A 25096-nucleotide genomic window follows, 5' to 3' on the forward strand; every position below is an offset into this window, starting at 1 on the left:
AGCCCTCGGCATCACAGCCGAAAGCCAGGCTGCAGTTCCCCAGAGCTCGCGCCGCGCGGAGAGCCAGGCTGCGCGCGCCCAAGCAGGCCCCGCCCCCACGGCGGGCGCAGCCACGCCCCCTCCCCAAATCTCGGCCCGTACTCGCGAATGGCAGAGCTCGGGGGCGGGGCCAGGGGAGGACTCGGAGGCGGGGCTAAGGGGAGAGTTCGGGGGCGGGGCTAGAGGTAGCGCAGGCGCCTTGCAGGGGCCGGAAGTATCGAGTAGGGGCAGGAAGCGGGTAGGGTCCGCCTCGCGGGGCGAAGGGCACCGCGCTCCTCCCTCGCCACCGCCTTCTCCTCCTGTCTTCCTCTTCCCGCGGGAAACTCCGGGCTCGTGCAGTTTAAACCAGGCTCCTCCTCTTCCCGCCCCCCCTGCTAGGGAGCGGCCCAGCGGGCCCATACCCCTGCGTTCGCGGTGATGGCCCTAGACCCCGCAGGTACGGGGCGGGGGGTGGGCTGGCGAGCGGGGGTTGCGGAGGAGGCTGGGCCGGGTCTCGTAACCGCGGGGCCTGCGAGCAGGGGGCCGGTGTGGGAGAGGAGCCGAGCTCTGAGGTCGCACCGCTTCCGCAGGCGCCCGCTCCCCCGCGGCCGGCGACCTTTCGGGTTTCTGGCCGACCCCAGCGCTTTGCTGTGGTCTTAAGTCATCTCGTGCCCCTCTGGGGTTAGAGCCTGGGGCCAGGGTGCGCGTTTCAGGTAAACTTACTTGGGCCCCTGCGTGGCTTACACACGTTCTCCTCCTTCCTGCACCCGATCCTCTCCGCATTGCCATTCCCTTGTCCCCACTGGAGCGCAGACTCTCTAGTTACCAACGTGCCCAGCTATTCCACAGGCCTCATGCCCGGAGGCAAAAGTCACGTTTCTATGGAAAGGACACCCAGAGGCTTGGTCAGTGTTATTTTAAACGTTGAAGCGTCCACCCTACTAACATCTGCGGTTTCAGCTGCCCATGAATTTCTCCCCTTTAGCTGCCACCTGTGGCGTGTTTTAAACTTTAGGCGATTTATATTAAAAGAAAAAAGAAGTCAGACACTGGTTTTGTGGAGCACCTATAATTGGTCTCGTCCCAGTCCTTCATTTTATGGATATGAAAGCTCAAGGAATTGGGAGGTGAAATGGCTTCAGACTTTGGGAGATTTAGAAACGAAAACATCTACCCTCCAGAATCACAGACTTTGTGTAGTGGACAGATAATGCATTTCGGGAACACTTTATAATTAAGCTGAATTCAGTTTACAGTCATCCAGACAACCCTTACGTGGCGTGTGGAATCTCTCTATTTTAGGGATTAGAACATCTAAACTGGGAAGATTAGGACACACTCCCAATATGAAGCATAGAGGGATTTCGGGAACACAAAAGTGATCACACGAGTTTGGGACCTGCTGATTGCATGAGGCTTTGAAGAGGTTCTTGGTTGATCTGGGCTTTGGAGAGTTGGGATTCCAGTGGTGGGATTTGGATAGGAGATGGCAGAATGAGCAGATGGGTAGGCACTATCTTGCATGGTGTGATGTTAGGTTCCGATTTGATTGAGAGGGTATGAGGAGAGTGAAAGTATAGATCAGGAAAGGTCAGGTTGGCAAGTAAATTGAGGCCCATATAACTCTAGTATTTCTGTCTGAGCTGGAAGACCTGTTCAGAGTAACCTCAGATTACAGATGAGCGGTGCAGGTGAATGGCTTTCATGTAGCTGTAGTTTTGAAATTTGACAACAATGAAATATAAGCAAAATATTTAATAGTTACCTTTACTTTTTTCTTTCCTGTTTTCTTACAGTCCTGTTAATCTTACAGCATGCACTAGCCCAATCTAGTTGCTTATAGAGTCAAGTGTTTGGAAACAGATCATTTCATTTCTGGCTGAATAGTGTAGGCCATACCATCTCTTGGTATAACTATCAAATGCTCATATTTTATTGAATATAGCATGTCTTATTCTAGTGCTTAAAAAAAAACATGCATATACTTAGACAAATTGTGATTATTATGGAAGAAAAGAAGGACCTGTCATGTGGTTGGTGATGAAGAGGAAACTACTTTGCTTCGGTAGTCCTATGAAGAATTCTCTGAGTAAGATCCTTTTGAGTTGGAATCTGAAGAGATAACAACAGGCAGCAGCAGTCCCCTGAAGAAATAGGCACTGAGTGTGCTAGACAATGGAAACGAAAAGGGAAATACTGGATGGGGCAAGATGTGGAGGAGTTAGGTGATGGAAAAGTACACAGGAGCAAGAAGCTGCAAGGCTTTGATGGCTGTCATAAATAAGAATTTGGACTTCCTTGATGTACGAGCGGCAAATTACTATCTTTGCTACCTTTGTACAAGGCGGCGAAGATGGGAATTATTAAATAGTACAAGCCCCTTTTAACAGCTTGTACTATTAAATAATTCCTATCTTTGCTACCTTGACTGCAGTGCTGATAGAGGAGAGCCAGGAAATTTTTATAATATGACTAATCAAAGAGGAAGTCATTGTAATTTGCTACTTGAATGGGTCTGGGGAGTATGGTGTTGGGCAAAGTTACTTAGAGGGAAAAGGAGAGACACTGAATGATCTTCTAGTGCAGGATATAAAGAAACATAGTTGGAGAATAACAAATGCCCAAAGGCAATAGAAATAAAGAGAATGAGAACTAATCTTAAGTTAGAGGCTTGCCACTGGGGCATTGGGAGGAGGCCAGAGAGAGGAAAAGCACAACAGTAGTCAAAGGGCATTGGTCACTTTGGAAAAAGACTTAGTGCTGAAAGGAGGTAAACGGATACGTATCTGCAAAAGTACTGTAAACCACAGTTCCTAGAGGAAAGAAAACAGTGTCTGCCATAGAGGCGGGCTATAGGGCAGGAGGGAAAAGGAACGTTGGCAAAGAGAAGTAGACACTGGTGAAGGGATTGGTATTTGAACATTTTACTCCTGAAACTCAACCCTGAACTATGAATAGCTTTATTACTTTGTAATTCACAAATTGGGGTTCTTGGGGGTGGGGAGGCAGTATAATTCAGGCAATTTTGTCAGTATCTTGGTCTTGGATGATATTAGGCCATGGAGTTGACTACTTGATAAGTTTTGTAGGGGAAATTGACAGGACCTGCAGTTGCACTGAATAAGTGCTATAAGTGGGAGTGAGGGAGGCATCATTTCTAGGCTTTTACATCAGGCATTGGGTTGGATAGTCTAATCTAACAGTATGATCTTTGGGCATTTTGACAGAAGGAGGAGGGAAGCAAGGATTGCAATGGAGTAAGAAAGTAGAGTTTACTCAATAGGACATTTTATATCCTAAATTTCCCCATGTGTCTAAGTTTTTTAATACTAATGGATTGAAGACATTTATGTATTTTGTTTCCAGTCTCTTTTTTTGTTGTGATTTGAAGCAGACTGCTTTTTCGAGGTAGATGTGACCTCACTGAGCAGAGGTGTTTCCAACTACCTGAGAGGAGTTATGCAAATGAGATTTTTACTGTGCCCTATCTTCAGTAAAAATTGGTTCATTATTGCATATATTGATATTATGCAAATTTAGACATTTGGCAGCTGAATTGAACTCACTGTGTTGGATCCATTTTATTTTTTCCCTCAAAAAGCTCTGACCCCAGGAGTTGAGACAATACAGGGCATAAGTTGCATTCCTTGCATGGTAACCTCAGCTCCTCATAGTACCCACAGAGTACTACCAGGGGTGATCCCTGCGAACAGAGCCAGGAGTAAACCCTGAGCACCGATGGGTGTCAGTCTCCCCCAACCCCCCAGTTTCTTCCATGAAACTCCAAACCCTATAACTATATTCAGGTTGCATACTTTATATACTTAAAAAAATTTTTTTTTCATACCAGGTCGGCCGCATGGTCAAAGTAAATGCTATACCCTCTGTCCTATTGCTCAAGGGGGACCCCATTCTGGTTCCCAGCACCACCAGGAGTGATCCCTGAGCAGAGAGTGCACATGCACAGTAAACCCAGCACCTCACCGGGTGTGGCCCAGACATAAAACTAAGCTATAGTAATTATAAACAGTTAAACCAAGTTGTGTGTTCCCCACCCATGGGAAACGAGAAATGACTTGATTTACTTTTTTAAACATAGTCTTAGGGTGTGTCTGCCAAGCTACTGAAAAATGGGGGTTCTGGGTGGATGAGGCCTAGTCCCGATCCGAGCAGGCTTGGAGATCTCAGCCCTGGGTTCTGTACACCTGGGTTCCTCTGCTGGTTCCTTCATGTGTGAGGCTCATCTGAACGTGTAGAGAGGGGCATTGAGCATGGCTGTGGCTGGGTTCAGGAGGTCTTCAGCTGCCGGGACTTCGGTTGGGGTGGGGAAGGAAACTCAACCTGCCCTGCTTCCAGGGGCCCCGGTGGAGACAGCCAGGCGTGGGGGCAAGAGACCGCCACAAACTGCCCCTGGCGCCGTGTAATCCCATCAACGACCAAGATCCAGAGACTATAAAACAACGCTTCATGAGTGGAGGGGTGAAGGCAGATGGAATAGAGAAGGGATCACTAAGAAAATGATGGTTGGAGGAATCAGTTAAGATAGGAGATGCTGCCGAAAGTAGATAATGGACCAAACATGATGACCTCTCAGTGTCTTTGTTGCAAGTCATAATGCCCAAAAGTAGAGAGAGAGTATGGGGAATATTGTCTGCCATGGAGGCAGGGAGAGGCTAAGAAAGGGGGAGGAGGAATGTATACCAGATATATTGGTGGTGGGGAATGTGCACTGGTGGAGGGTGGGTGTTTGATCATTGTGTGATTGTAACCCAAACATGAAAGCTTGTAACTATCTCACGGTGATTCAATAAAATTTAAAAACAACAAAACAAAAAAATGCTCCCGGAAGTGCGCGGCTGCATTCAGGGCCGCAAGGCCACTTATAGCATAGTCCCCCCTCTCAGAGAACCCGGCAAGGTACTGAGAACATCCTGCCTGCATGGCAGAGCCTGGCAAGCTCCCTGTGGCGTATTTGATATGCCAAATGCAATAACAGTGATGGGTCTCATTCCCCTTCCCTGAAAGAGCTTCTGTTTTTTTTTTTTTTTTGGTGGGGGGGTTTGGGTCACACCCGACGATGCTCAGGGCTGACTCCTGGCTCTACACTCAGGAATCACTGGTGGCAGTGCTCAGGGGACTATATGGGATGCTGGGAATTGAATCTCGGTTGGCCGCATGCAAGGCAAACGCCCTACCTGCTGTACTATTGCTCCAGCCTCCTGAAAGAGTTTCTAATGTAGCACCTTTGGGAAGAACGAGTAAAGAGAGGCTGTTAAAATCTCAGGGCTAGGATGAATGGAGACATTACTGGTGCCCACTCAAGAAAAATTGATTAGCGGCATGACAGTGATACAGTGATACCCAGCTGTACTCAGGGCTTACTCCTAGCTAGCTCTGCTCTCAAAGATCATTGATGAAAGTTCTCAGAGAACAGTATATGGTGCCTGGAATAGAACCAGGATCAGGCATGTGCAAGACAAGCACCTTACCCACTATACTAACTCTTCAACCCCTGTACTTAATATTATAGCACTGGAGCACTGTCAACTCGTTGTTCATCGATTTGCTTGAGCAGGCACAGTAACATCTCTACTGTGAGATATACACAGATTTATATTTCTTTTTGTTAACTGTAGAAGTAATGACAGCATTCTTCAACATTTCATTATTTTCTCTTTTTATTTGAATGCAAAGAGCAAGATCTAGAGTCTAAAAGACTCAGAAAAAGTAGCTGAGGAGAAATTTAAAAGATTCAATAAGTTAGTTTATCAGCATCAGACTAATGCATATTTCCTTGTTTTCTTAGTGACATGAGCCATGCTACAAGGCTAGGGCTCAAATCAGTAGGATAGAGGGCCACAAGAAGGAAACAAGGTTGGAAAAGGGCCATGATTTAAAAAAAAAAAAAAAAGTTAAAAAACACTGTTTTACAGGACAGAGATCTTAGTCCTATGATGAAAAAGACATTCTGGCCAGACCTTAGACCTTCTTACCAGGATGATAGAGTTAAAAGGAAAGGGACAAGGGAGTTAAGGTAGAGGTACAGGCTGGAAAAATTAAGATAGCATGGGAGTATCTTTAGGAGCAAATAACTATAAAACTTAAAAAAAAAAGAGAGAGAGGGGTTTCCATATAAGAACCAAATTAGTTCGAACATTCTCATTATTAGAAAGGTGTACCTTATTCTTTCACTTCTTTACATGGGAAGATTCTGTTAGATTCTGATTAGCTTTCTGTTCTTTTTGTGGATTCATAGGAAGTGCGGTTGTCAGTAGCCTTGTAATCTAGTGCTGCCCATATTGCAGGAACACGTGTGCCTCAAAGCAAAATCTGAGCTAACAAATTCAGCCGATGAAAAAGGTGAAAATTGACTTTCAGGTGATGATAGAATGTCGGGAAGTTAGAGCTTTGGAAATTTTCTTGGTGGTGTTATTCTGATTCTTTATTTCAGTATAAATTCATGCGCCTATATCACTGCAAACTCAAAATTTGATTTTTTTTTCTTGCAGGCTCTTGTGCAAATGTGTATAACATGTGCCCCACATGATATTGAGAGAATCACTTTAATTTCATGAAATTAGAAATGCTGTATTTATAATATTTGTACTGTTGAGGTGCTTAATAACAAATATGTATAAAATCATAGCTGTCTTAATAATTAATAGTGTATGGTGTGCTATCATAACAATAGGATAATACACAGCAATTTGTTTTTGTTTTGGTTTTTAGGCCATACCCAGTACTCGGGACTTACTCCTGGCTCTGCACTCAGGGATTACTATTGGCAGGGTTTCAGGGGCCATAATGGATGCCTGGTATCCAACCCAGTTTGGCCAAATGCAAGGCAAGCACTCTGCCCACTGTATTATTGCTCAAGCCTTCCAACAGAATTTTTGAGATTCATTCATGTTGAGTATATTAGTAGCTGTTTTCTTGTTATTTCTCAATTGGGCATTTAGGTTTTTTCAGTTTGTTACTATTCAAAATACTATTCAAAATATTTTGAATAATGCTTCCATAAATAAACTTGTACATGTTTTATAGGTATACATTTTCATTTACCTATCTTGGGTAGGTTAATTCCTCAGAGTGGAAAATAGGTTGGGGGTATATTTAGTTTTATAAATTAGCAAGCAGTTTCCTAGAGAAGTTTTTCATTTCACACTCCCACCAGTTGCTCCACATTCTCCGCAACATTTGATGTTGTCAGTGTTTTTAACTTTAGTCATTCTGGTGGTGTGAAATGATATCATGGGCTTAATTTGCATTTCTTAATGACTAATGAATTTTTAGTACGGCTTCATATATGTTTTTACAATTTGTATATATTTTTTGGTTAGTCTATTCAACCCCTCTACCCCATTTTGTTAGTTCGTATTTTTTGTTATTGACACATGGTTCTGTAAAAAATATGATTTTGAGTCCAACATATATGTAAAATATATGAACAGTTTGATACAGCTTTAAGTGAGTAGTTTCTCTTGGTCTGTGGCTTAATGAATAGTAAATTTTTTTTTTCTTTTTGGGTCACACCCAGCAATGCACAGGGGTCACTCCTGGCTCATGCATTCAGGAATCACCCCTGGCGGTGCTCAGGGGACCATATGGGATGCTGGGATTTGAACCCGGGTCGGCCGCGTGCAAGGCAAACGCCCTACCCACTGTGCTATCACTCCAGCCCCTGAATAGTAAATTTTATTCATGAGGATGTAAAATATATTACCTTTTTTCTTTGATGTCTTTGTCATCTCTGAGAAGTCTGCCTGTTTTAGTGATTGAAGATTTCTGTTTCAAAGTTTCCATTTTTTACACTGAGGTTTGTGGCAAGTTGACTTTGGGGATTTATTTTGTGATAGGGAGGAAAGATAGCACAGCAGGTAGGACATTTGCCTTGCACGTGGCGGACACGAGTTCAATTTCGTCCCTCTCAGAGAGCCCAACTAGCTACTGAGAGTAACCTGCCCTCACAGCAGAGCCTGGAAAGCTACCCATGGGGTATTCGATATGCCAAAAACAACGGCAAATGGATGAATAACAGGATGACAGTGCTACAGTTTATCCAGATACACCATGCTTGTATTTCTTCATTGACTAGCTTTAGTTAATTTGTCAAAATGGTAACACTGTATATACGTGGAAGTATTCTAATTATTGTATCAAACTAGTATGGCTGCTATTTTGTAGCTTTGTAATAGGACAATTACTAGTAAGTTCAATTACCTGTAATTGAAATCAGGTAATGTAAGGCAAATGTATTTGTTCTTCTCTTTATGATGTTTTGGCTAGGATCACTTCCTCTATCATACATAACTTAAAATTGTTTTCTTATAACCTTATTTTGAAATAGTTTAATAACTCAAACTACAAAACAGCAGTTTTCATACACCTTTTCTGCGGTCCCTAAGTATCATATCTTTGGCAACTTGTGCTCGTGTGACTATTGCTTCAACGAAGAAAAAATTGTTATGGGGAGAGGAAAATCACCCCATTAGATTATTCTTTTAATGTGTAAAACACTGTTCTATGTGTACTATATGATAGAAAACATATCTGTGACATTCACACTTCCCTGGGACCAGATAAAAAAGTATCTGAAAAGGGCGCTATGCAGAGAGACATGAAAAACTGGTTAGGACATTGCTATAATTCATTGTCACTAAGAAAACGAGATATGCATTAGTCTGATGCTGATAAACTTAGTAAATAACTTATTGAATCTTACCAGTATTTATATGCACTTTTTTACATGCACTTGTATCATGTGTATAGTGCTTATATAGTTGTATATTTTATTGTTACGTAGTATGGCTTGAATAACTCACCATGGTCAGCATAAATTATAGAATTGTTCTGTTGCCACAAAGAAAATCCCTCCTGTTACCCCCTAATAGTTACACCGTTTCTTCCCTTCTAACTACTGGTAACCAGTAATTTTTTTCACATTGTGCCATCTTAAGAATATCCTGTGAATGCCCTGTGCAAGTTCCTGCTTTTGTATGTTAGGAACCCATTCTATTGTTGACAAGTAAGTCATCATTTGAGCCATTGTTTAATCCACTCTCTTGTTGAAGGGTTTTATTTCCAGTTGTATGTTCCATTGTAATCCCCACGTGAGTCTCACTGAGTTCTCCAAGTCAGGTTTTTTGTGTATAGGCAAACCTATTGAAGCATAGACATTCTGTGGCTTGTTTCCTTGCAACAGTTAGTTACTTCTTGATTAATCACTATTTAATCTCACTGTGTAGCCCTTCAACAGATTTAGACAATTCTTTTGCTCATTCGTTGCTGATATTCTTTTTTTTCCCTTACCATGATTTTTTTTTTAAGATCCTTTCTGCAACTACTGTATCATTTCATTGTAGGATTACATAGCTTCAGGTGGTTTAGGTTTATTGGGTTACTCCCGTCACAGTGCTCCCATCCCTCTGTTTATTTGTAGCTTCTTAGTGTTCTGTTGACTTGTAAATAATGTCTTTCTCTTCTCCTTGAGTCCTTTGCATAGTTTATTCAGAGCAAGTCCTTTTTGTATGGACAAAGAAAGACATTTAATTGGCCTTGAATATTATTAATTCCTGGACATTTGCTTTTTTGACTGTAGCCTTGGTTGCCCTCAGTTCCTAGTCCTCTAAAAGACAGGGTCCCAACGGGGGACGAGACGGACCCAGGGCAAGCGGTAAGTTATGTGCTACCTGGCATCGAGATGGGCCTGGCCAAAGTGCCTCATTCTTAACTATAAGTTAAGAGTCTGATCATGGACAAGTGCTGTCATGCATCTTAAAGTAATGACGAGACTAGGACCCTGCTAGGGATAGGAAAGACTAATCTGGCCTGGGCACTGTAGTCTGAGATTGAGATGACCCCAGGAGAGCAATTCTAAAAGTTTAATGCGTCTCTTGCTATGCCCATACAAAACTCATATGTTTGTTGGACAAGGAGAGGAGAAACACAACCATGGGATTTCATCATTGATGGGTCCTGCTGAAAGAGAGAATAGGTGTTCTGCTATTGTTATTGAACCTTTTAAGCTTGAATTGTTACATTGTAGATTCCAGGCTTTGGCCCAGCCTAGTGTTTGGGATTTAGATTTCAGGTGCTGCCTAGTTTGTAATTGACAATGTAGATTTCATGTGGCAGCTCAGCCCAGTCTTTGGTATGTAAATCCGAGTGCTTTTCAGCCCAAGGAAGGCTTCGGTTTTGGTTTTATATCTTCTTTCCGGAGGCCTAGATTACTGGCCTGCAGATACAAGAGAATAATGTTGCCTCAATGTTCTTCCTGTAAGATCTTTTGGTGCCTTTGGTAACTGTCAATGTATTGCACCATGAGCTAAAAGGGGTTCCGAGAGAGACACATGGGGAAGGAGAGACTAGAGAAAGAGCACAGTAGATCCAGAGAGAGGCCGGAGCTGCTTGTGCGAGTGCGGGAGATGGAAGTTTAAAGATTGAATAAACAGTAACGATTCAGCAACCAGCTGGGTCCTCATCCTTCCTTCACCTTTCCTTGGGTCCTCATCCTTCCTTCACCTTTCCTTGACCACCAGCCGTCCTGTTGCAGTCCACGGCGAGCCTTTAGTTTTTTACAATTTCATAGCTGTCTATGGCCAGAGGTTATCAGGAACCATCTAATACTGGGAAAAGTTGATGAGTTTCTGGTCTTCCTAGATATGACTAGATACTGGGGAACTCCCTGACTTATGCACAATCTGAAGGCAGCAGAAGTGATAGCTTGCTTGGTTCCTACTGAGCCATTTCAACCATGAATGTTTTGGTTTCCTTCAGGAAAGTCTCTTGCTCTCCATTTTTGTTGCTGAGGGCTGAAGGAGGAACTGCCTGGCCAGTAAGGCTCTTTAAATTTTGAAAAGTCATGTGATCTAGCCCTGCTGCAAGATGAGACAGACACAAATGCTTCTCTTAGGCTCCCCATGGCCCATCTGCCTGCATAGTATGGCCCACAGATGATGTTTTAAATGCCCTTGGCAGAAAAAAAAGTCTCCTGCCCCTGCTTTAGAGCATGGAGCAGCCCCCCATTTTAGACATCGGTTTTCTTCTGGGGACAGTCTCTGAGGATATGCTTTCTTCCTTCTGTCTGTTACTACCAGCCATTGCGGCACTGTGGAAAAAAACCGAGTGCCCGAGAACAGATGACTGGTTAAAGAAACTTTGGTGCATCTATACAATGGAATACTATGCAGCTGTTAGAAAAAATGAAGTCATGAACTTTGCATATAAGTGGATCAACATGGAAAGTATCACGATAAGTGAAATGAGCCAGAAAGAAGAGGGACAGGCATAGAAAGATTGCACTCATCTGTGGAGTATAAAACAACAGGAGACTAATACCCAAGAATAGTAGTATATAATGCCAGGAGGTTGACTCCATAGCTGGCCTCACACGCTGGGGGAAAGTCGTCCCAGATAGAGAAGGGAACACCAAGTAAAATGTGATTGAGATCCTGCGCGGGGAGGGAGATGCGTGTTGAAAGTAGACTAGAGACTGAACACGATGGCCACTCAGTGCCCCTACTGCAAACCACAACACCCCAAAGGAGAGAGAGAGAACAAATTGGAATGCCCTGCCACAGAGGCGGGGTGGGGTGGGGGATGGGATGAGGGGGTGGGAGGGATACTGGGTTCATAAGTGGTGGAGAATGGGCACTGGTGGAGGGATGGGCTCTTGAACATTGCATGAGGGAAAAACAAGCATGAAAAGGTGTGAATCTGTAACTCTGCCCTCACTGTGACTCACTACAAAAAAATAAAAAAATTTAAAATTAAAAAAAAAGAGAGATTCCTGTTTTTTTTATTCCCTGGTAACACCCACCCCTTTGTTTTTCCTGGATTATCTAGGAATTAAAGGGAGGGGGTGATTCTCAGAAGGTAAATTCTAGTCTACCATAACTTAGAGTAGTTGTGACTGGTGTGTAAAATGTGCAGAAACCTCACATGCTCTGTTTCTGTAGAAGTTCTCCTTTTTCTATCACACAGTTCTTTTTTTCCCTTAGGTTCCTTTAATTGATCCACAGAGAAACTACTCATGTAACTCTTTCTTGGCTCTTTCTCTCTCCTTAGATCTTCATATTGATAAAAGTCGTTAGTATGAGTTATTTCGAAAAGGAAATAATGATGTTTTAGTCTACAGATATTATTTGGACTGGACTTCAGGACTGGACTCCATGGAATATGTGCTCAATAAAAATTTCTCATTATAGTTTGTATTTGTAGACATTTTAAGAGAGTTGTTGACTCTGCTGCCTGTTTTACTTCTGTATTGCATAAGACATTTAGAATCATTTTCAGTGAAAGTAGTAGAGTAATACTAATTTTATAGGTTATTAAAGAATCAAATTGTAATACAGTGGTGTAGGGTTTTGTTTTGAATCCTGGAATGCCTACTTCCCCCCTTAACAGCTAATTCATTTTGATTTCTACTATGTTAAAAACATTTAAAATTTTTTTCAGATCAGCATCTTAGACATGTTGAAAAAGATGTTTTGATTCCTAAAATAATGAGAGAAAAGGCCCGGGAGAGATGTTCTGAACAGGTTCAAGGTAAGATTCAAATATTCATATAAAGATCAATTTCATTTTTTTATAGTATGGTTGAATTTAATCCTTAGTCTCAGATTCAAGTAGTCAGTGAATTAATATGTATGAATTACTTCTCACCCCTTTCCTAAGCTACCAGTATGTCAGCTTTCAGAACTTCCAGGCAGTGTTCAATTCATTTACAATTTAACAATATTCTCCAAATTACTAGTAAAAATTTTTACCCAGAAGTGGTTTCATGTAAAGAAAAACTTAGTATGAGTATTTTGAAGAAACAAGTTATTCTGGTGATTTTAATGTGATTTTTTAATAGGGAATGAAGATATGTACATGCCAAATGTAATATGTACCTGTGTTTTGTCTATCAATATAATTCATATAGATATATGTTCTAATGTGATTTTCATTATTTTATGTGTGTCATAATAATGTGTCATTATTTTACTGAATTGTTAATGGAACCCTACTAGTACGTGTGGTCGTACTGATTTAGTGAAAAAAAAAATTGTGTAATACATTTCTAAGTGGAAGATACGTATTTAAATGCATACACAAACCATAGACATATGCATATTTTCTTTGTAAGATGATTTTTTTTATGAAGAGTTCTGAATGTTCCTTACCATGAATAGTTGTTTTATATGAATCTACAAATAGACCTTTGAATATACAAGATAGTGAATAATGTGAAAATAAAAGTGAAAGGTAAAAAGAGCCCTGAATGATGGATAACTAGAAAGGCAGATAGCAATATTATTGTAATTATGTTCTTTTTAAAAGAATTTACCTCTTGAAATGGCAATCTAAAAGATTAGTAGATAAACTCTTTTTTTTTTTTTTTTTTTTGGTAGATTCTTTTCTGGCTGTCCTGCACTTTACCCCTTCTTATCATCAGCACTAAGTGATTAGGGCAACTTAGAGCAGCACTACTAACCCCAGGGGACTGGAGTTCCACTTCAGGTTTTTCTATGGGGGAACCAGGCTGTGTCAGCTAGCTTGGTCTGTGTATTTGAACTCTGCTAGCATTTAAATGCATACTAATGGGGAAAGGGAAAGTAGGTTCTAAGTCTTGTCATTGTGTGATAGTCATTTCCATTTCTTAACTAAGTTACTATGCTCTATTCCAATTTTGTCATCTATAAATTAGTTTACTGTAAATCTATCCATAAATATTAAGAAATTGTCAGTACTTTAGTAATATTCTGCAATATTACTTTCACTTTTACTGTGAATCAATTGTTTAATCAGAGTGCCTTCCTTGTAGCTCCACCCCTAGGTGTCAGGGGAAATTAACCCAAAGGCAACTGCAGACAGGGTTGAAACACATCAGGCATGGGCAGGGGTCATGCTGCTAGTCTCAAGAGATAATTCTTCACCTACCTCCTAGAACTTAAAAAAATATATGTTGACTTAGGTTAAGGAGAACAAAATTTTAAAATGGGAAATAAAATCGTTGGGTTAACTTTATTACTAGGGAAATGTAATTATTACCAATATAGTCAAAAGTTGTACTTACTTTAAAGTGGCATTTATTTTGTTTTGTAACACATCTTGATATATAGGATGAGAGAAAAAAGTCAGATTCAATTGAGTTTTTACTCACATCATGTGGATGAGAATGCAGAATGATACTGCTTTCTGTTTCAGAACTGCCTTTTCTGACTCAGTAAAATATAATTTTTGGTTTTTAAAATGAAAGTATAAATTAAAAGAATTATGTGTGGTATTACTACTACTTTGTAAAAAGAAAATGTTTGAATTTACCTTTTAACCGTAGGTAAGTTATTTAGGATGAAAATATAGTTAAGCATTTTATAAATAAACTTAAAGTCTTAAGATTGAAAACATCTTAAAATTGAAATACATTTGAGTGAAATGCATTTGTCTTTATTAGTACATTCTTTAACAATTTTTGTAATATTTGGATTGTTATCGATAATAAATATTGATTTTTAGGCCTGGTTGGTTTAAAACTATTTTAGAAACAAAAATTGATTACTTTACATAAGACTATTCTCTGCTATTGTCCTGTTTAACCTTATGAATTATGAAAGAACATATCTTGGTAATCTTAGGCAGTAGCAGAACAACTACAGTTAAATTGAACAGTAAGATACAACTTAAAGTCAAGACAGTTCTACATTTTATTAAGTTTTTCTTTATTACATAATTATAGGTTTATACAAAAGAATTATGTGATAATTATATAGTTCTTTCTTAGATAAAGATATGAGGATTTTGATTAGTCATTTGACTTTCTGCTAAAGGCCTGAGACACGTAGGAAAGCTTTTCTGTTTGATTTTTATTCCATGTCATTTCAGCCTAGCTGATCATTAGAATTGGGTCATATTGCCAGCAACTTAGGTTTCTGAAGGGAGTGGAACAGGTTTTCCAGGGACAAAGAGAAATGAAATCACTTTCAATGAAAGAAAGATGCCTCATTATAGTCACCAACAGCAGTTATTGACAGCTACACTTCCTATTAACAAGGAGCATTTAACTAAGAGTTTGGCTGTTGGATCTTTGGACTTGATCTAATTTGCTAGCATTAATTAGTTTCTTTTGAGCACAGACACTTGGTGCTCACAGCTATAGATTTGGAGGGCTAATTAGGATAGAAAATTGAACAGAATGGGGTAAGGCATTAACCTTCAACCATTACCAGCTGGGACATTGATAAAGACCACAGAGTCCAAATGCTCCCTATTGATGTGAAGAGTACCCTAATGAATATCAATTTCAGCCAGGTTGCTATATTCTTACTAGTTTTCTCTTCATTATAAATTTTAACCAGCTTCCATTTAACACACACACACACACACACACACACACACACACACACTCATTTTTGCAATACACTGATTTAGTCAAAGTTGCATGTTTCACCTTATGTTTAAACAAAATTATTATTTTTTTTAAGTAGCTGGAAATATTTTAAGTGTTTCACCTCTAGTACTTTAAAATGTTACTTTCACTTATGAGTACTCTCTGTTTTAATTTTAATTGGATTCTGATTCCAAAGTGAATTTTTATGAATTCACATTAATTTCATATTTAAAAAATAAAAATTGTAGCCTGAATAGCCTTAAATTTGGTTATAATTAGTGTTTTATATTAAACTAGTGTCAACTTAAAAATATTTGCCTTTACAAAATAGATACATGTTGTTTCTCATTGGAAAGAAAAGTAGTGCTCATAACTATTTCTCAAATTTACTTGGATTTGATGAGTAACAGTGACTTGGCTTAGAGTTTATAAGCCTGATTTTATTATTATATAGATTTTTAAAAATTTATGAATTTTGTATTAATCAAAGAAAAGTGACTAAATAATTGAACAGAAAATACTGCTTTAGATTTTTCTTCTTTTGCCATTCATGTTATCAATGACATATATAGCCACCAAAATAAATTACCAAAGCATGTTGATAGACATTAAACGGTGTACCCTGAGTGCAATGAAAATAGACTTGAAGGGAAATTCTAGAATGTATAATCTCTTTGTTGCCTTGTTTCATTCTTCCAGCTTCCTTGTAACCAAAACAGCAATCCCTTTCCATCAGGTGTCATGATGGAATTATTGCATTTTTAAATATGGAAATTATTAAACTTGTGTTTCAGGAAAATGGTTTTCCATTTGGAAGTAGGTTTCTACTCTGTAGCTAGTTCCATGTGCTTAATTAACTCTGTGATTTAATGATTTAAATTTTTTATGTTAATAATTCCAAAAATTTTGTTTAACATTATTGTTAAAATATTACATGGAGAGATAGTATAAGTGTTAAGGCTCTTGCCTTGTATGCAATAGGCGCTGGTTCAGCTCCTCCCCTCAAGCACCACCAGAGTGATCCCTAAGCACAGAGCCAAGAGTCCAGATCTGATCATTGCCACTTGGTTTGTGACCCAAATACTACCCCCTGCCCCACCCCTCAAACTTCTCTTCCAACTGCCATAAGAGGACGAGGAACCAAAGTGCTTTGTTTTATAATAACTCCCAAATATTTTTTTGCTTTTCCAATTAATTGCATGAGTGACATTTAATAAGAAGGGTCACTTCCTAGTCTAGTGCCATGGCCCCTTTTCACACAGTTTTCACTTGTGCACAGTCCACTGCCTCTTCCTGCCCCCTCTGCCCCCTCCCCTTGCCCTCACCCCTGCCTCCCAGTATCCTGGGTGCCCAAAGTTAGATTTAGGGCCATTACAATCAGGTTTTTGAGAAATGCTGATTTATGTGACTAAAAGTGTAGTTTTTACAAAGAAAAAAAACATAACTTTCAGATTCCCTTAAGCATTCGAATGAAATTTTAGGGTGATATGAAGCATAGTACTTCAGAAATAATATTTCCTGGATACCAGTCTCCATTATATGATTTGTGACTAATATAGGTTAAAAAAAAAACTTTCTGCTTACAGTCTTTATATTCAATGAAGGAGAAAGATAAAAAGAAAAAGTTACTACAAGTGGAGATATACTCTGGAGAAAAATAAAGGTAGATAATAACAGTGGGGAGAATGGAAACTTAAAAAGTTTTTATAGAGCCCACACCTAAGTGGACCTTAACGGGGCTAGCACCAGCCCTGCTGATGCCCAGTCCTATGACTTGGGCTTGAGGATTCAAAGCTTGGCCTTATGATGTGCTGCTGCTCAGGCCTACCCAGCAGTGCCTGGAGGTCTCCAGGGTCACTCTGTCTGTGCTCAAGGGCCATGTAGTGCTTGGAGAGGGTTAGGGTCTCCACCTGCTGGTGTGTGTCTGCCATTTGAGCGATAATCTAGCTGAGGGCTGCAATTTTTAGTTGGTGGTTTGTTATAGGTATTGAAAAAGTGACATTTGGACAACATTCTAAAAGTTTGAGGTGAATGAGTAAGACACGTGACTATCTCAGAAAAATGATATGAAAAGAAGGAATAGGTGGTGCAGAGACTAAAGCAATAAGTGACATGTTCAAGTAATATCAAAAAGTAAGGGTGGAATGAATGAGGAGGTCTTGAAAGTGGAGTTCACAGAATGATTAGGGGCAGAATCATTGGAGAGAAATGGAAAGACGTCCGTGGCTTAGAGCAGTGGGGTGAGAGAGTCTGATTTACATTTTAATAGCATCACTCATTGCTGTATTAAGAATAGATGGAGAAGGGGCAAGGGCAGAATTAGGGATACCAGTTTAAGGATGTGATTTGTGTTAATTCAGTGACAGATGATGGTGGATTGGAAGGGTGGCGGCGCTAGAATTGATGAGAATGAACACAACCAAGATAATAAAGATACAGTGCGCAGAGAAAGGCATGACTGATGTTTGTTCTGAGTAAGGAAAAGCTGGAGTTATAGTTAGTGAACAGTAGTGAGAAAACCCTGTGAACAGAGTTCAGTATTTCAGTTTAATTTGGGGATTGAAGATCAGGGTTTAGATTTGGGCATGTTATCTTTGAGATATCTAATAAATATCTTAAGTTTCAAACCTCTTGTTGGATACTAATGAACACTTAAAGAATGCACTTAATATTTAAATATCAAAGGGATAGGATGTGTATCTAGTTGTCATGATTCCGGCATTTTTCTAATATTTTTCTGAAAATTGAACAGTTTTTTTTTTGGGGGGGTCTGTTTGGTATATACTTTTATCTTGGACAGAAATAGATTCAAAACAGGTGTTTATATTCCCTTTCCTTTTAATATCTTGCATGAACCCTTTAGTTCTAGAATAAATTGTTATTGTAGTGATTTGCGTATCCAATAGACTTTATTACTGCTAAGGGTAATTTATTATGAAGAATACATGAATATATTTCATATATTTTGACTTGTTAATGTACCAATTGATAGGAATCTTGATTTCCAGTTTAGTGCTGTTTCTGATATAACACACTATTCTACTACTATCAGAGCAAATAATGGTTCATCTGTGATGGCTAATCAGTGGAGAGTAGTTGCCTACCATGTTATAAATGGGACCAATCAGTAAGTGTCATTAGACAATTAAAACTGTCATGAGTGGTAAATTTGGTAGGTAATTACATGATTTTGATATTTGTTCTGACTAATTACTACTTTATTTCTAGTTACGATTTTATATCTTTTGTGTTGTGTACCATGTCATTTATCTGAGATTTCATCTGAATGCAAAAGTTAATTTCTATCTGTTGCATAAACATTTTTTATTTTTTAATTAATTTCTGGGGAACTAGCCCTGATAATATTTCCTGTACTGTTTGTTTTGGGGGCTATAATTTTAAAAACTACAAACCATTTATTCATTAAAGCTGTGATAACACAGGGATGTTGTTTAGTGGTAGACACTTGCCTTGCTTACATGTGAGGCCCTGACTTCAATCCCCAGCACAATAAATTAACTTTTAAAAACCCTGCTGTTCATTAAAGAAGCAATGATGTGTTAAATTTTTTATTACTTATAATTAGGAACATTCTTTTTTTTTTTTTCTTTTACTTTTTGGGTCACACTTGGCGATGCTCAGGGGTTACTCCTGGCTCTGCACTCAGGAATTACTCCTGGCAGTGCTTAGGGGACCATATGGGATGCTGGGAGTCGAACCTGGGTTAGCCTTGTGCAAGGCAGACACCCTACCTGCTGTGACATTGCTTCAGCCCCAGAACATTCCTTAATGATGCTTATTAGCTTTTACTAAAATTAGAACTTTTCTTGCTTTTTATAATGTTATATCTTGTTATAAAACTCACTAGTGATAAAAATTAATTTTATGAAGAATCTTTAACAAATAGGATTTGTTCATGTCAAGTGAAACAAATGTTATAAAATTATATACATTTTATGATTCTAACAAATATTTGAATTTTATAGAAAAAAGTATACCCAAAATGTAATCTGAAAGTGAGAAAAAGGAGGTGACTCACAGTTCATTATTTTACCCACATGTAGTGTTTACATATTCTCCAAAATGAAATAATACTTTTTAAAATAAATTTTAAAATTAAAATGTTTATGTTCATGCAGCTTTTTAAAAGTAAATAGCTTTATAAATGTTGACAGAATTAGCATATGTCTATAACCACTGTTTGGGTCAATAAATAGAAATTACCAGTAGCCAGTATCTTTGATAGCACTTTTTTTGCTCTCAAGAAGTGATCATTCATCATGTTGACTACAAATTGTATAGATTGCCTGCTTTTAAGCTTGAGTGGCATGGTACAGTATGTGTTTCTGTATTTCTGTCTGTCTTCTTTTATTCAACGTTATGTTTGTCATACTTACTCACTTTGGGGGGCCCACGCCTTACTGTTTTTGGAGACCTCCAGAGCCACATACCCTTGAAAGGGGCATGTAAGGCATATGCTGTAGCCACTGGACTAATCTCCCCTTGCTTATATTGTCTATCTAGTAGCCGTTCATTTTTCATTGACAGTAATAACGCTATAAAAAGTTGGAATCATTCATTCTATAGTAATACAATCTTTATTTACCTACTTTTAAACAGAAGTCTATATTGTATCCTTACTCATATCCTTTATTACTCAAGACATAATTTTATATCTTATTACAAAACCATTAAACTCATTTCTGTTGGTTATAATTTTGCCCTGCTCCATTTTATGTATGTAATTATAAATGTGATATTTAAAAAATTCCTAATAGGAAATGGCATTTTGGCATACTTACTAACTTTTTTTATATAGGCTGGGAGTGAGGGATGCATCTGGCAGTGCTCAGTGCTTATTCTGCATACTCTTGACTCTGCATTCATGGGTCCTCGTCCTGGACCAATTCAGGGGACCTTTTGGGGTGCCAGGGATCAAACCCGGGTCAGCTGCATGCATGACAAACACCATTGTACTATCTCTCTGACTTCCAGCCTGTTTACTTATACATGTCTGCCTGCAAAACACTATATAAAGTATGAACAAAATTTAAAAAAAGGTATTTAAAAACGTTAATTGAATAAACAAAAGCAAAAGGACTCCAAGCGGACTCAAACATTGAGGGAAAGACATCACACTGGGTGATCTTTTTTTGTAGGGTAACTGAGGCTTTCACCAATCAAAAGCTCATCAGAGTTGCTGGTTTGAAGAATCAAAGACAGGGTTTGCTCTTAACAGCGCTCGCCCTTTGGAAGTTTTTATTTTGTGTGGTGGGGTTAGGGGAAGGAAATAGCACAAATCACAACCTAGCCAGAGAAGAGGAACCTCAAATTCTGTGCTTATAAATAGCTCAGTCCTAAACTACAGGTGGAACATATTTTAAGCAGCTCAGGGTTTAAAAGAACCAAAACAAATTTTGACCTCTGCCATATATACATACAACATTGAGGTGATAAGGCTTGAATTCAGTGAAGAAAATGGTCTGCTTAAGTTGAAATAATTCAAAATTTTTACATAATACCATAATATTAATGAGATAATGCAAATTATTCAGTGTGCAGAGTAATGAAAAAACTTGTCAAGAGAAATCAACAAAGACTAGCTAAAAGAGAACCATGTTGCAGAAATTCAAATGCTTTTTTCTTTTTTGGCTTTTTGGGTCACACTGGGCGATACATAGGGGTTACTCCTGGCTCTGCACTCAGGAATTACTCCTGGTGGTGCTTGGGGACCAAATGGGATACTGGGGACCGAACCCAGGTCGGCCACATGCAAGGCAAATGCCCTACTTGCTGTATCACCGCTCCAGCACCAGAAATTCAAACTCTTAATAATGAACTAAAATTCTAGAACGTCAAATAAGCTATGTAATAGTAACTTCAGAATAGAAGTGACAGAAGTCATGAACAGGTATGTAAATCAGCAAAATTATTTAATCTAAAGATAAGGGGGGGGGAGATTTTAAAATAGGAACAGTTTTGTAGGTAGGGTTCAGTAGTAGAGCGCCTGCTTGCATATATGAGGCCCTGGGTTCAATTCCTGTTACTACTTAAAAAAAACAAAAATAGTGTTAAGATGAACAAAATCTTAGGAAAATGAAATTAATATAATTGAACTTTTAATGCCATTATGAAAACTTTGACAGTAGTCATGAAACACAGACCTTCCAAATGATCCTAAACTTCTACCTGAGAGAAGAGAAATGACATTTATTGAACAGATTTCTTTATTTTGGTGGAGGTCTGGGCCTTATGTCATACCTAGCAATGCTCAGCTAACTCCAGGCTGTAGGCTCAGAGATTAGTCTTGGAAGGGCTTGGAGGAACCTATGTGGAGCAGGGGATTGAACTCAGGTGAGCTGCATGCAAGACAAGCACCTTACCCACTGTATTATTTTTCTGGTCCTGTCAGCAGATTACTTTTGTACAGTAATACTAGTAGCAGTTTATTTAGAATAATCCCAAATTGAGAATATCCCCAAGGAAGGGATAAGCTGTTTTTGTGCTAATACATTATTTAGCAGTTTTAGAATGAAAACAGATATTTATTCAATGAGTATTTAAAGTGATATGCAAAGAAAACTATAAGGACATGTTGACAACTTATTTCTAAATGTTGGGGGCACTAGTCATTTTTAAAATTTATTTTTCTAAGATTTTATACGATTTTTTTTACCTTTATCAATTATTTTTTTATTGCATAAAAGTAAATAATAGGGCTAGAGTGATAGTACAAGTGGGTAGGGACTTACCCTGCATGCAGCAGGACCAGTTTCTATCCTGGGCAACCCATCTGGTTCCCCCAGCTCACCAGGAGTGATCCCTGAGCACTGCTAAATGTGACCCATCTTCCCTGCCCCAGCCCCCCGAAAAGAAGGGACAGAGAGATGGTTCAGCAAGTGAGGTGCTTGCCTTGCATATTTCCATTCCCTGTTTAATTCCCACCACCTTGAGCACTGCTAGGAATGATCCTTGAGCACAGAGCCAGGGATAATCCCTGAGCATTGCTGGATACAGACTAAATCCTCTGCTCTACTACAATGCCCTACCACCATCATGAGAATGTAACTGGTTATTTTCTTCAGAGAATCAAAAAAGATTAAATAATATTGATCTTACTTTACAATTTGCAGAGCTGATTTCATTATTAATGAATACTTATTGAGTGCCTCTCATTTAGCATTGAGAAGTGTGGTAGAGACAAAGTGGAATCATGAGACTGACTTTTAGGACTTCGGTTGTTGAATCGACAAGAGATAGCCCAGGGCATACATACAATGAAATCATGTCAAATACTTTATAAAAGATACTATATTTTAATATAGAACAAGGGTGGGGGATCTCTGACTCACCGGGAAATCATCAGTCTTGCCTTCTACTTGATGAATTCGATACAAATGCATCTCATCAACTGCTCATAGACCTGCTAGCCTGTATTATATGGCCTGTGAATGATATTCTCAGTATCCAACTGGCACTGAGCTTATTTGGGAAGTAAAAGTCACTGAATTTTCATTTCGTTAGGTGAGACTTAAATGGATGAAGAACTAGAGCTTGAAGTATGGCTACTGACTTGGGTACAGAGAGGAGCTGGTCAAGCATGTCAGATGTTAGACTCAGAACAGAAAACCTGGAAGTGGGAATGAACATGGCTTGTATACACAAGTAAGGATCGTAAATCTTAGGACTGGTATGTTTGAGACACCATAACAAAGAACGTGAGTCAAGCCTTATTTGGGTATGCCTTAATAATCTGACACAGATGTTCAGATTTGTTTTCTAGAAATAAATTGGAAGCATCTAAAAAAAAATAAATGGATCTGCTTTTCCTTGCCTCCCTTCCTTGCTCTCTCTCTGTTATCCTCTTCTTTTCTGGGAAAGGACTTCATAAAATAGAATTTAAAGAAGATTATATAGTGGCGTACAAGAGAAATAGACAACTTTTTCTTTCTAAATTTTGTTTTTTTGCATTCTTTAAGACCAGAGACAGTAGATCAGAACACCGACAGGCAGTGATGTGTGTTTGCTAATGAGACAACCTTATTTCTGGTCGCTGTAGTGTCAGGCGCTGCTATGTGAGGGTGAGTATCAGCTGCAACAGAGAATTTCTACAGAGTTCATTCTGATAGCCTTTTTTGTTGTTCTTACACGTGTCCTTAGGCATTTATTATTTCATCTATTGCAGAGAAATTGATTTCTCAGATTTTTAAATCTAATATTTTAAGGACCCCCCCTCCACACACACTGTCATTGTCACTCATCCTGTTTGATATGTTCAAGTGGGCGCCAGTAATGTCTCCATTCATCCCTGTCGCGTGCTAGTGTAGCCCGATGGCATATTGGGGGCTCTTTCAGGATCAGGGGAATGAGAACTGTCGTTGTTACTGTTTTTGGCATATCGAGTATGCCATGGGTGGCTTGCCAGCCTCTGCCGTGTGGGCGGGATATTCTCGGTAGCTTGCTGGGCTCTCCGAGAGGGACAGAGGCTTTTGGGGCGGCGTCTAATCACCTTTACAGGTGTTCCTAGTCTACTGAATATAAGCTTTTGGTCGACTGGCATGTTATAACGATCTGCACACTGACAAACACGCACCTGCCTGTGTCTCCTGGCAGCACCTGGGATATCTTCGGCCTCAGGTTGATCTCCTTGAGATTGATGGAGTGTGCCCAGAAGTTGTTGAGCAGCTGGCAGAGCAGGACCCTATTGAGAAGGGCCTGTGCCAGGTCGAACACCTGCGCTGAGTCCCAGGTCACCATTCCACAGTGGATAAGCCACTGCACGCACTGCTGCCACAGCTCTGTGTCCAATTGTGCAGCTAGCACCTCAGTTTCTCCATGCCCAGCCGACGCCATTCTGAATCACCCGAACTCCCCCTCCCCCCCCACACAACAAAAGAAAATCCTTTGGTCTAAGAATGGCTAAATAGTTAAATGACAGTTGACTTTTACATGCATAACCTGTAAATTCACATTATCAGGCTGCTTTTATCCACCCAACCAAAACCAGTAGTTTTTACTCTGCATTGTCATCTAATTCCCATTTCCTTATCTTTAAAAATAGCATAAGTAGGCCAAAAGGCACATGAAAAAATGTTCTTCATCACTAATCATCAGGGAGATGCAGATCAAAACAACAGTGAGATACCACCTCACACCACAGAGACTGGCACACATCCAAAAGAACAAAAGCAACCGCTGTTGGCGAGGGTGTGGGGAGAAAGGGATCCTCCTACACTGCTGGTGGGAATGCCGACTGGTTCAGCCCTTTTGGAAAACAATATGGACGCTTCTCAAAAAATTAGAAATTGAGCTCCCATTTGACTCAGCAATACCACTGCTGAGAATATATCCTGGAGAAGCAAAAAAGTATAGTAGAAATGACATCTGCACTTATATTTTCATCGCAGCACTGTTTACAGTAGCCAGAATCTGGAAAAAACCCCAGTGCCCGAGAACAGATGACTGGTTAACGAAACTTTGGTACATTTGTACAATGGAATACTATGCAGCTGTTAAAAGATGAAGTCATAAATTTTGCATATAAGTAGATCAACATGGAAAGTATCATGCTAAGTGAAATGAGTCATAAAGAGAGAGGCAGACATAGAAAGATTGTACTCATCTGTGGAATATAAAATAACAGAGTAGGAGACTAACACCCAAGAATAGTAGAAATTAGTATCAGGAGTTTGGCTCCATGGCTTGGAA

At 39.5% G+C, this 25096-nt stretch overlaps 1 protein-coding gene across 1 annotated transcript in view; it reads left to right on the forward strand.

Annotated features, from left to right (window-relative positions):
- Nucleotides 1-252: 252 nt before the first annotated feature.
- CMC1 (C-X9-C motif containing 1) overlaps nt 253-25096 on the forward strand; it is a 49807-nt gene continuing 24963 nt past the window's right edge. The window contains exons 1-2 of the mRNA XM_004603841.2: nt 253-475; nt 12475-12564. Of these exons, the coding sequence (XP_004603898.2) occupies nt 457-475; nt 12475-12564 (109 nt within the window). The 5' untranslated portion in view covers nt 253-456. The remainder of the gene's footprint in view (nt 476-12474; nt 12565-25096) is intronic.

The sequence above is a fragment of the Sorex araneus genome, chromosome 4 (genome assembly GCF_027595985.1).
Source record: "Sorex araneus isolate mSorAra2 chromosome 4, mSorAra2.pri, whole genome shotgun sequence".
Lineage (NCBI taxonomy): Eukaryota > Metazoa > Chordata > Mammalia > Eulipotyphla > Soricidae > Sorex > Sorex araneus.